Below are 11,411 nucleotides of genomic sequence, written 5' to 3'. Positions count from 1 at the left end.
TTAAGTATCGCTGTATATTTAGGGGTTCTGGTTTTTGGCCTTTATTTTTATTTTTGACAAAATTTGGCATGTATTTAATCAGCACATATTTTAAGGACCATGAAACAGGTAAAAATCGGTTAACAAAAATCCCACCCCGACCCCCTGCCTCCAGTTCCACAGCACAAACAAGTAAAAATCTGTACACATAAACAATGTAAACATGTAATATTAACAGTAGTGACATCAGTAATACGTGTAGCTTGTGACACTAGAAGGCATTAAGGATACATTTACACTTACAACTCGGACCTGAGCTGGCTTAGGGTCGATCAGATTAAAAGCTTTGGCCCCATGAAAAGTAGTGCATTCCCCTCCCCAAAACACAGAAGTTGAGTGCTGCTGTGAACGAGAAATTGTGGATTATTTTCTTACCGATTCAACACTTTGAGTTGTTTATGCCACTTAAAACATTTCTTCCTAATTTGATACTTGTTCGACAATGAGATTCAATTTACTGTTAATTTGGTAATTGGATTTGGTTTTCGCTTCTTTGTTAGCTTCAGTTAAAATGTTTGTCTCTCACAATGCGGGAATGTTGTCATGAGTTCCTCAGAGTTTGAGTTTGAAATCCCACTTACACAGACAAAAGATTGTAGTGAGGACTATGTTTTAGATGTAGAACATGAAAGTGGCATTAGAAAAATAAAAATGCAAAAAACTAAGGAACAGGGAACAGAGAGTAAAGTTATTGGTGGTTTTGCCAAACCTAAAACAGATGAAGACCTAAATATCATTGCCAGCGATCAATTTTCAAGAAGTACGTAAGTGATTAAAGCCAGGACAAAAAAGCAAAAGCTGAGTTTAAATCTAACGTCTGTGTAATTGTCTGTGTAAGCTTTACAAAGTGATGATGAAATTGCTGTTGTTCCTATACCTGTCTAGAAGATAGATTAAAAAAAAATAGAAGGGGGCAGTTTATGTGGAAATTAATTGTGGTAGAATATGGGGTAAAATTATAGAAGGGAGACACATAGAACACCAAATAGTATGCAGTCTTTACCCTTAATTTTTTTTAATGTAGTCATCGCCAATGGTTTTTACCCCGGTTTTTCTCCTCAATTTGGCATGCCCAATTATTATTTTTATCCCGGTTCACCGCTGCAACTCCCACGCCAACTCGGGAAACGGCGGCAGACACACGTGTCCCCCGAAACGTGTCCTGCCAAGCCGTCTTTTTTCGTACTGCAGGTCTACCGCAATGCCACCAGACCCATAGTGCGGGAGGACAGCACAGATCTGAGTGGCTTCTACAGCAGACCTGCAGGCGCCCTATCAGCCACAGGAGTCGCTGGTGCGCATTGAACCGAGGATTTCCCTGCTGACCTGAACCCTCCCCACCTGGGCGGCGTTCGGCCAATTGTACGCCACTCGGGAGCCCCAGTTCTTGCTGGTTGAATGAGGAATGCAACACTACATCTCCCAGAATACCATAGCTATCCATGAACACTGATTGACTGACAAACAGTTAAACTAATACACCTGTTAGTAATTTAACAAGCCAGGCAAGTATCAAAGACAATAGCTGTATGTGTGAAGGTAAGGACTTGTGTATTGACCGTAATACGGTGTATGTTACAACAAACTACAGTAATCCTCGGTGTATCTGCCTGTCACACTTTTATCCGCCATGACTAAGCTCTTCAGCAGCATTAGTTTATTATTGAACAAAGAAGATTAGTTCAGAGATTGTAGAGTTTTCATACACTGTGTTGTATGTGATCAGTGCGATGCTATTGCTGGTAGTGTCATGTGAGCTGTTCAGTGTATTGATATGTAAATAAATCCTGTTCCTCTGCGGGACATACCAACTTCAACCTCTGTCTCAATCTCCTGCAGCACTCAGTCACTCAGCAGCAAATGTACTGCACGCATCCACACAGCAGACGGCTACTACCCTGTCACAAGCATTAATACCCTGTATCTTTCTAAACAAGGGATTTAAGGGAGCTCCCTGATAAAAGCTGAATCTCAAAACAATAATTGTGTGAATATAGTTATTGTTACAGCTGTGTATAATGGTATTTAAAACAGGATTCATTTATCTGACATTTTACATATCTGCCCTTACTGTGGTCCCACCGCAGTCAGGTACGTGACAGATTATTGTCTATTACATTTGTGATTTGTGAATAATATATTTAAAGTCAGTAAGCCAGATTAGTGGTCTGACTGAATGTTAGGGATCCTGTTAAGTTTAGTTAGCACTCCAAAACAGGAGCTAGGATTTATTTTTGTTTTGTATTGTTTGAAAAAAAAAAAAAAAAGTTTCCACTTGGAAAAGGGATACTGCAGAACAAATAAACATACAGCTACCATACCTGTTTAAAACCATACTTTGTTGTCGACAGTGCTTTATCCACCAGACAGTGTTAGGAACCCAGAACTGTGTTGTACTGTAAATAAAGAAGCTTTGTCACAATTTGTAATTATGAAAACTTTCTTTACATTATATTATAATTGTATTACATTTAGCAAACAGTATGAAATGTTAAACTGAAATCGCAAGCCCTTTTCCAAGTGTTACATTTGAAATGTGTAATACTATAACTTAACTAATTGTTGAAATGATTGTTGCTTAAAGAAATGGTGTTTGCTTTTCTGTTGAAATGTCCATTGACACTGCAGCTTTTACATAAGTTCCCTTTTGTCCTTTACCATTTCCACCACAAATTCTGTACATTCTTTCACATATTTATCAGTAGATTTTCTCTTTCTCCCCATTTTGTGTGTGTTTAACAAACAGCAGCCAATAACAAACATACTAATTGAAACACTAGAAAAAGCCTTTTGCACATTCTGTCTCACCAGGATGTGTTGGGAAATGGAGTTCAAGATAAAAACAAGTCAAAATTCCGCTTTTATTGGCTTTAAAAAATAAATTCCGGCATTGTAAACTTGGCATTTGGCAGTCCTTATGCATATTACAAACAAATACCTTTGCAAAGTGTTACAATCATGTCAAAGCCACAGAAGGCACAGGTACTGTACAATATTGCCATGGTGTCACAACAGTATGCCTCAGCACTACCCACCCAGAAGGAATAACGTTCCAACTAGATGAACAAATTATATCACTATGCCCATCCAGTCCCTTACCTCACTGAGAGACTGCCAGAGTAAAGCTGCCAATTAGTATCAACTGTGACTTTGATGAAGACACCTGCTTTCTAGGAACTGGACTAAGGAACACATTTTACACAGGTCCCAGCATCAGATAGAAATCAACTGTACTACTATGTAAATTGACACTGCAGGAAAAACAAGCTATGATATTCTGAATTTTGTATTGGTTTTTAACCGATTTTTATCATATTGCTCGTTTTGATTGTAACCTTTTGACCAGTGTTTTAGCAGATTAAATTAAATAAATAACAGTTTTACCAATCTAATACAGTGCTTAGCTAAAGAAAAGGAGCAGCTATTGAGATCAATCTATATTTTAAAAATAGTACTTAAATATACAAAGAATATACAGATATTGCCATCACACTATGAAATTTTGTTTACATCATAATTCAAGGGCTTATGTTCCCATCCCCTGGGTAAACATTTGCTTGTACATTACTAACAGGAACGTAAAGAGAGCAGAGATAAAACTTGATTTAAGGCCAAACACTGCAGGCTAACATTATGAATAATAAGGCAACTGCAGAAAAATGTAAAATATACATCTGACTACATTTTGGAAGTCTGTCCAGGACATTTACTGACTTAAGCAGTCCTCATAAGAACATTTTGATAAATCATTAAATATCCTAGTATTTGACTTTGTGTTATGCAGGTTCATCTGTGAACATTCAATTCAAAGCAAAATTGATATGACAGTTAATTAAACGTTAGGATTAAAACTGAGGTTTAAGATTAGGGTGGGTAAGGTTAGGTTAGTTATCCATCTATTTGAAGCTATTTCATCTTATTATCAGGTCTCCCTTTTCAGTATGGACCTGTGTAGCAGGGGGTTTTGTCATGTGTGTGTGGGTTGTCACTGGAAAATACTGAGTCAGACACAGAGCATTGGGTGTTGTCACGCCGCACATGTGAGCATATTTAATAAACATGAGTACTGACACTAGGGTACCAGCAATGGTAGCCCTAATGTCACATTTAATAAAGAAAATAAAGCTAATGTTTTTTAGTAGTAGGTTACTGGAGCAGGACGTTTCTTTTAGTGGGACTAGCGCTCACCTTGTGTGGCAAACTTTTATTTTTAGCTTTGTTTTCTTTATTAAATGTGACACTAGGGCTACCATTGCTGGTACCCTAGTGTCAGCACTTGAGTATTAAATCTGCGCGCCTGTGTGGTGCGTCAATACCCAGTGCTCTGTGTCTGCCTCAGTCTTGTTCAGTGACGACCCACTTGGGTAACAAACCCCCCTTGTTACAACCTATCACCCATTGTGGACACATTTACCTCTACTCATTTAAAATATAATTTTAACAAACCTAAGTCAGTGTTGGGAAAATATATAGATCTTAGAATATTAAACCAATGTGTCAGTCAACCATTCATCACAATTTACACAGCATATAAAGTTCATGTCCGGAAGAGAGGTTAAGGAACATAATGTGTGGTTAGTAGCTGATTTGACTATTCAGGGAAACTTGGTTGTAAAAGCAGCCTTCCATGTCACATTACACATACCACTAAAGATGCTTTCTGCACTTTGGACAGAGATGTCAATATTAAGTATCCTATTCTTTATGATAAATCTCAGGTCATCTTCCTTGAGGTTAAAGTTATCCTTAAGAGGAGTAAGGTCTAATTACAATAACAGACAATGCAAACAATTTTCAAGACTTGTCTAGTTTGCGTCTAGCTGTTGAATTTTGACGTATAAAACTGTATGTAATCATGCATCTCGTTTTGATTTTGACAGACCAGCAGTATTCCTGGTCACCTTCTCAGCACTTCAATGAGGACAGATACTCTCCTGCACCAAGGAGTATGAAGGGTCTATCTGGCAGCCGAACTCAGCCACAGCTAAGTTCAGGACACACTTGTGGCTTAGCGGAATGTGAACATTCCCACGACCATATCCACCATGGGCAGGACTCGAGGCAATCATATTTACTTAGCCCTACGGACAGCTGCCAAATGGACCACCATCGCTGCTCGCCTCGTAGCTCCGTCCACTCAGATTGCATGATGATGCCTATGGTGATGGGAGACCACATCTCAAGCAGCACTTTCCCAAGAATGCACTACAGCTCTAATTACGACACCAGGGATGACTGTGCCGTGTCACATGCCGGCAGCAAGATTAACCGAATCCCAGCAAACCTCTTGGATCAGTTTGAAAAGCAGCTGCCACTGCACAGAGATGGCTTCCACACCCTGCAGTACCAGAGAACATCCACCACAGAGCAGCGCAGTGAAAGCCCTGGAAGAATACGGCACCTTGTCCACTCAGTCCAAAAACTGTTTACAAAGTCTCACTCTTTGGAGGGGTCTTCAAAAAGTAACATGAATGGAACTAAGGGAGACAGCAGAGGTGACAGCCACCATCACAGTCACCACTCGAAACACAGTAAAAGGAGTAAAAGTAAGGAGAGAAAGCCGGACTCCAAGCATAGATCAGGTATGGGCTGGTGGAGCTCTGATGACAACCTGGATAGTGACAGCACTTACAGAACACCGAGTGTCATGAGTAGGCATCACATTGACCATATCAGCCACTGTTACCCGGAATCTATGCAAGGCCACTTTGGAGACTTTACCCTAAAGACTTCAAAAAGTAACAATGACGTTAAATGTTCAGCCTGTGAAGGGCTGGCCATGGCACCTGAAGGAAAGTTCATGAAAAGGAGCTCATGGTCAACTCTAACTGTGAGCCAAGCCAAGGAGGCTTATCGCAAGTCATCACTACATCTGGAAAAGCCAATGATGCATCAGGATATTAAACCATCCCTGAGGCCATGCCATTACCTACAGGTAAGAAACTAGTTTCATAACATTTCCCTTGCTGGTTGTTGTTCCTTTGGAGAACAAAATTGGTGAGTTATTGAATAAGCCATATCTAAATATGTTGCATAGCTTTTAATAGCTTGCCTACATTTCTTGCTGAACAAAATTAGTAGATTGTGTTGCATGGCAGGCTTGTGCTTCTGACGAATGAGCTTCTTTCTGCTTTTCACTTTTTATATTTGATTGATTGTTTACTGTGGCACAGAGTTAGACACACTGGTAAATTACTTGTCTTAATTTGAACCATCTCCTAAATTGCTTTGTATATATTACCATTACCATTTAGAATTAGCCTTTAGCACCAGATACACTAACTATATCCTTTCAAACAGAAATGAACTGTAAGCAGTTTTGTTACATTGATTTTGTCTTCTCATACTTCCTGAAATAACTGGATTATTTTTAAATTTATTGCCTTGTCAAGTTAACATAGTTTTGTCCTCTACAGATTGCTTTTTTGTTAGCAACCTGACATTTTGATTACACTGCTATTCAATCCAAATTTAATCTAGAAAACAATCTGTTCTTTTTCTAACATACAGTCACAGACAAAAGTATTGGCACCCATTCAATAAAGCATGTTACATACAAGCATTTAGTGAACAGTATCCACTAACTAATATGACAAAGACCAAAATACACTATTTCTGGTAGTTTAACCATCTTTATTGAAAAAAATAAAAGCACTTAAGCAATTTCAAATATTTGTTCATGGCAAAAGTATTGGTACTTTTAAATTAAAAGTCTGGCAAAATTGAATAGAACTAATTAAAAAATATATCCATTGATTGAAAACCATTACACAGTAACTAAGCTGCAGTATCAAGTCAATAGATTAGGACCAGATTTATTAATTAGTGGCTAATGTTCACTAAATGCTTGTATTTAACATGTTTTCTTGAATGATCTTCTATTAAGTGTAGGGTGCCAATACTTTTGTCTGCAACTGTAGCTTTGTAAACTCTATTTATATAAGGTCATGTTTACGTAGATGTGGAAAGAGATTCCAAAAAATAAGTCTGTTCTAAGAACAAAACAGGATAGTATTTCCACAATGAATGTCTCTGGGAGTCTGGATTTTACAGGTCACTTACAATAAACAGTTTATATCCAGTCATGAATTCATATTTGGTTCAGTTACCTACTGACACACTTTCCAGTTTTTTTTTTTTTTTTTTTTTTTAAATGTAGTGACCTAGGCTGGCAAAAGTAGTTTTGAAAATCTCTTCTGTACAGTAAGTTGCACAAAGTGCCTGTACATATGACTGCATTGACAACAACATTTATGGATGATTAACGCTAAATTGAACCCTATTGATGTGTCGTAATTACCCTTATACATTGTGTACCACTATACATTTGCACAGTGATTTCACAGTTTTCCCATGCTTTTCCTGTGGTTATACTGTGAATTTATCATAGTTTATCATAGTTTAACATGGTTTGCCATGTTTTTGAATAGGCGCTTCACCATAACTCTGGGCTTTACAATCATTACCTATGCTATACTATGCTTCCATTATGATTTATTACACTATGTTTTACTATAGTAAACTTGGTAACGCTTTATATTGCATGGCATAAATTAATATTACATAGATATGCAATTGCATATTAAATTAATGTTAAATGTATTTTCAATTAAAAACATGTAAACAATGGGAAATTATTACATATTTTCAAGGGTAACAAAACGTAATATAAATAGACGCGATATGCAGTTACATTTTCAATCAACATTTGGTTAACATTTACCAATAAACCAGCTATTGCATATTTATTAAATATTAATTTAACATTAATTTAATATGCAATTGCATATCTATTTAATATTAATTTATGCCACAGAATATAAAGCGTTACCATAAGGGGTAAAGATGCATCTACTTAAAAAAAATAATAATAATAAAGGGAATGTCCTACTTTAACTACCTTCCCTCCTTCAGAGTTGGTTTACAAAAATGTTGGTAAAGCAACAGTAAATGCTTCATGAGTAGGATATTGCATATTAAATAATCACATGCTGTTGCTAGGATCCATGCTCATCAAAAGAATGTCTATCTGCTACTGTAACATGAAACTTCTGGTGGATTCAAGCCGAGATAAAACGGCAACAGGCATTCATTATTATTGACATTACAGGAAACCAGCTGATGAACAATTATAATAATAAATATGTAGTGCTACAAATAGAGAATGACATGACATTGCTGTGGTGTTTGTAAGCAACATTATTAATCTTATGATGCTGACGCGTTCGATGTCTATTCAAGAAAGATTAGCATTTTATAAAAGGCAGTTAGAAATGTCTTTATAAAATTAACATAAGACTGGAAAACATGTGAAAGAGTTATAGTGTTGCAGTTGTATACAGGGCAGAACAATTGTAATGGTAAAAATGTAGTTTTATGAATAAATTTAGCTATAGTCTGCACTAAACACCCATTAAATGTGACTCAAACTTGTGATAGTTAAAGATGGATAATTGTGTTTAATCAATCATTCAATCACCCCTAATAAACCAGGCATATAGATAGAGCTTTATCTCTAACCTCTTAACTCTTTCCCACTGAAACGCTTTGGAGTGGCTTGCTACAGCACCTTCCCAGGAGCTATGGTTCTGACCCCATAAAACAGGTGCTTAAGCCCTTTCACACACAAATGGCGCTATTGAGCTGTCTCAGATGTAAAACAAAATCTTTGAAATACCCATTCACACAGCACTAAATTGCGCAATCTATGCCGGTATAATACCTTCACCCTTTCACACAGACAAAGGGATCATGTGAGTACAACTTTCAAACCTGTCAGTCAACAAATCGTTTTCATGACAATGGCGATTCGCCCGTAAATTACAGCATTACTATAGCGTAGGTAGGTAAGGGGCGTGTATGCAGTGCTTAATTTGTGCCGGGGCACAGCCCCGGAACCTCTGGGCATGCAGTCATAGTGCCGGTATCTCTAGGTAAAAATCTAGAAGAGACAGTCCGCTGCCACGTTTGTAGCCTACTTTAAATTACTTTACGATTTCAGTTTGAGTGCCTTTAAGTAAGATGACATTGGCTGCAACTCTGTTGTCGCTTTTTATACACAAATAAGCTTACTTGATTTGAAAAATGTCATGAACGATACAAGCAACTTCTTACACTATTTGGTTTGATTAAATGAGTAGTACACAACAAAATAAGAAAGCTCAACATTAACTTCAACAAAGAACAACGACAACTTTTTAATGAAAAAACAAATATTGTAGCCCACTTCAATAGGATCATTACCTGTTATATTATACTAAACCAAAACAATAACATTAATAACAGCTGGTTCTCTTGCCTTTTTCAATGAATATAATTTCATTAATAGAGAATAAAAACATACTAAGTTAACAACTACCTAGCCTAAGTTTAATTAATCGTTTTTGTAATCAACCAGCACATCGCTGATAATAGTGCAAACCGTGGGTCAAACCAATGTATGTGTTGGGGTGCGTTTTTTCATCAATGTCGTCCTTTTAGAGTGCATTTGAAATTTGTTTTTTAAACCATTTAAATGCAAAACCATAACAAAACATGTATACAGGCTTTTTTTTATTTGTAATTATTTGTCCTGCAGTTGCCTTTAATTAATTTCTCTGCACACACTACTACTTTGTATATGATGTAGAATAAATGAATGTAAACATCTAACACTAGTACGTACAATACTGTCAGAATTCTCGCACATACTCTTTTTATTTATATATGTATGCTCTGAGCACACTCTTAAACTCAGGGGAGACATTCAAGGAGGACAGACATGTTTTAAACTCCTGTAGTGGTTTTGTTCGTGCACTGGGCGGGCTATATGTCCAGACAACTTTTTAATATTCAAGAAAATCACTGACTCATTTAATTTGAAGTTTTAACGAATCAGAGCAGTAGTAGTGCTCTTTTCGGCTTATTAAAAGCTTTAAAAATTGGATTGTTTGGTTGCGCAGACCACCATAAATCCCAAGTAAAAAGCAGTCTGGGCAATCCAGTGCTTTACAGGTTTAACAGCATTAGTACTTCAATACAGTAATACAGATATGGTTATCATATATTTAGCTGTTGGGTTATAAAATGCAAAAAGCTAAAAACGAAAAATCTACATCAAATGGTGTGACCACCCTTTGCCTTCAAAACAGCATCAATTCTTCTAGGTACACTTGCACACAGTTTTTGAAGGAACTCGGCAGGTAGGTTGGCCCAAACATCTTGGAGAACTAACCACAGTTCTTCTGTGGATTTAGGCAGCCTCAGTTGCTTCTCTCTCTTCATGTAATCCCAGACAGACTCGATGATGTTGAGATCAGGGCTCTGTGGGGGCCATACCATCACTTCCAGGACTCCTTGTTCTTCTTTACGCTGAAGATAGTTCTTAATGACTTTCGCTGTATGTTTGGGGTCGTTGTCATGCTGCAGAATAAATTTGGGGCCAATCAGATGCCTCCCTGATGGTATTGCATGATGGATAAGTATCTGCCTGTACTTCTCAGCATTGAGGAGACCGTGAATTCTGACCAAATCCCCAACTCCATTTGCAGAAATGCAGCCCCAAACTTGCAAGGAACCTCCACCATGCTTCACTGTTGCCTGCAGACACTCATTCGTGTACCGCTCTCCAGCCTTTCGGCGAACAAACTGCCTTCTGCTACAGCCAAATATTTCAAATTTTGACTCATCAGTCCAGAGCACCTGCTGCCATTTTTCTGCACCCCAGTTCCTGTGTTTTCGTGCATAGTTGAGTTGTTTGGCCTTGTTTCCACGTCGGAGGTATGGCTTTTTGGCCGCAAGTCTTCCATGAAGGCCACTTCTGACCAGACTTCTCCGGACAGTAGATGGGTGTACCAGGGTCCCACTGTTTTCTGCCAATTCTGAGCTGATGGCACTGCTGGACATCTTCCGATTGCGAAGGGAAGTAAGCATGATGTGGCTTTCATCTGCTGCAGTAAGTTTCCTTGGCCGACCACTGCGTCTACGGTGCCTCAACATTGCCCGCTTGGACAGCACATTTGGAAACCCCTGTCTGCCTTGAAATTTCTGCCTGGGAGAGACCTTGCTGATGCAGTATAACTACCTTGTGTCTTGTTGCTGTGCTCAGTCTTGCCATGGTGTATGACTTTTGACAGTAAACTGTCTTCAGCAACCTCACCTTGTTAGCTGAGTTTGGCTGTTCCTCACCCAGTTTTATTCCTCCTACACAGCTGTTTCTGTTTCAGTTAATGATTGTGTTTCAACCTACATATTGAATTGATGATCATTAGCACCTGTTTGGTATAATTGTTTAATCATACACCTGACTATATGCCTACAAAATCCCTGACTTTGTGCAAGTGTACCTAGAAGAATTGATGCTATTTTGAAAGCAATTTTTTGCAGCTCTTTTA

The 11,411-nt window shown here is 38.0% G+C and overlaps 1 protein-coding gene across 1 annotated transcript; it reads left to right on the top strand.

Moving 5' to 3' along the window:
• Window positions 1–4,894: 4,894 nt before the first annotated feature.
• Window positions 4,895–5,974, top strand: LOC131728402 (disks large-associated protein 2-like; the record flags this gene model as incomplete). The annotated part of the gene is made up of 1 exon (XM_059019425.1): window positions 4,895–5,974. A coding segment is annotated over exon 1 (1,080 nt), but the record flags the coding sequence as incomplete, so codon positions are not given.
• Between the last annotated feature and the right edge of the window lie 5,437 nt (window positions 5,975–11,411).

Source organism: Acipenser ruthenus, unplaced genomic scaffold (genome assembly GCF_902713425.1).
Source record: "Acipenser ruthenus unplaced genomic scaffold, fAciRut3.2 maternal haplotype, whole genome shotgun sequence".
Taxonomy (NCBI): domain Eukaryota; kingdom Metazoa; phylum Chordata; class Actinopteri; order Acipenseriformes; family Acipenseridae; genus Acipenser; species Acipenser ruthenus.
This window is presented reverse-complemented; position numbering and strand designations above follow the sequence as displayed.